Raw genomic sequence first — 1,749 nt, 5'->3', positions numbered from 1 at the left:
GGATCTCAGAGCTGACATTGGTACCATGCTTATCTTTCTGACATGGTCTCCTAATTCTTCTCTCTGAATGTCTGTATCATTTTTGATCTTTTAACAATAGCTTCCTTTACACATCTGTTAGTCTTATCCCTCATAACTCTGAAATAAAGATGATAAGAGTCTATTTCTTCCAAAATAGGTTAAATGATTAGGCATACTTTGGGCATACAGAAGGTGACTGATTTTGGAATGTACACTGGCCCTTGAGTTCTTTTAATGTCCCCAAACAAAAGAAGGGACATTGCTCCAATATTCCTTAATCACTCTGTAGACCAGAAGTGCCATGGAAGGGAACAATTGTCTTCAGCTCCTCCCTGAGATTTAAAATTTTAAAATGTAAGGAATTGGCTCTTGGCAGCAGCTGCAGCGGTTCTTGTTTTCTCTGGCTCTCCTTGCCATCTTCCTTTCGCTTCCGGAGATATGGCTTCTTGTGTGGCTGTCTCTGACGGCATCATCAACGTGTTCAATGACGTGAAGGTGCGCAAGTCATCAACACTAGAGGAGGTGAGGTGCAAGAAGGCGGTACTCTTCTGCCTGAGTGAGGACAAGAACATCATCCTGGAGGAGCGCAAGGAGATCCTGGTAGGTAATGTGGGCCAGACTGTCAACAACCCCTACACCACCTTTGTCAAGATGCTGCCAGATGAAGACTGCCGCTATGCCCGCTATAATGTGACCTATGAGTCCAAGGAGAGCAAGAAGGAAGACCTGGTATTCATCTTCTGGGCCCCTGAATGTGCACCTGATAAGAGCAAAATGATCTATGCCAGCTCCAAGGATGCCATTAAAAAGAAACTGATGGGGATTAAGCGTGAATTACAAGCAAACTGCTACGACTAACAGGGATAAAGCATGAATTACAAGCAAACTGCTATGAGAAGTTCAAGGATCACTGCACCCTGGCAGAGAAGCTGGGAGGCAGTGCCTTCATCTCCCTGGAGGGTAAACCTTTGTGAACCCCCTCTAGTTTCCTGCCCTGAGCATCTGGCAGCCACATACCTGCCCTTGGGGGTTGCAGGTTTCTGCCTTCCTGCCAGACTGGAGGTGCTGGGGGGCCCAGCAGGGGGAGGGCAATTTCTTCACTCCAGTTGCCAAACAGCACTCCCCCCTCCCCTGGCCCTTCCTCCTCCCTTCATCCATGACAGTTCTGGCTTTCCCAAACTGCTTTTGATCTTCTAATTCCTTCTTGGGTTGAAGCAGACCAAGTTCCCCCAGACAGGGGAGGCCTGTATTTTTTTTAACAACACTCCTACTCTCCATATGTCCTCCCCCACTCATGCTGCCAACTTCTAACTCCAGTAGTGACTATGTGCTTGTCTGTTTAGTTCTGTGTGTAATGGAATGTTATGGAGATTGGAGATGATCCCTCCCTGAGCTGACTGGTTCCTTTCCCTTTTCTCCTCAGTAAGAGACCTTCAATCTTAAAAGACAACTGACAAATACACAGACTCAATGGCAAAAATAAATAAATAAATAAATAAATTAATTAATTAATTAATTAAAAATGTCAGTATACCTGGACAAAATTCATCACAAACTATTTGTCTCCCAAGCCTATTCTGCCTCCAAACAGAATAATTTAGTCTCTATTATCTAAGAATTAAATTTATTGTTTCTTCCTTAAAATCATTTTACAATATTAGCTCCCATGCTAACCCCAGAATGACCATGACATCATCCTGATCCCCTTATAGATTTAGCCAATTTCTT

General features: G+C 44.0%; 1 protein-coding gene across 1 annotated transcript; it reads left to right on the top strand.

The window, feature by feature from the left end:
• The first annotated feature begins 459 nt into the window (after positions 1-459).
• On the top strand, positions 460-995 carry LOC102501036 (cofilin-1). Its single transcript, XM_006156822.1, has 2 exons — positions 460-850; positions 883-995. The coding sequence occupies exons 1-2, from the start codon at positions 460-462 to the stop codon at positions 993-995; spliced, it is 504 nt and encodes a 167-aa protein (XP_006156884.1).
• The last annotated feature ends 754 nt before the right edge of the window (positions 996-1,749 follow it).

This window comes from Tupaia chinensis, unplaced genomic scaffold (assembly GCF_000334495.1).
Source record: "Tupaia chinensis unplaced genomic scaffold, TupChi_1.0 Scaffold000516_1, whole genome shotgun sequence".
NCBI classification, from domain to species: domain Eukaryota; kingdom Metazoa; phylum Chordata; class Mammalia; order Scandentia; family Tupaiidae; genus Tupaia; species Tupaia belangeri.
The sequence above is the reverse complement of the archived record's forward strand: the minus strand, read 5'-3'. Positions and strand labels throughout refer to the sequence as shown.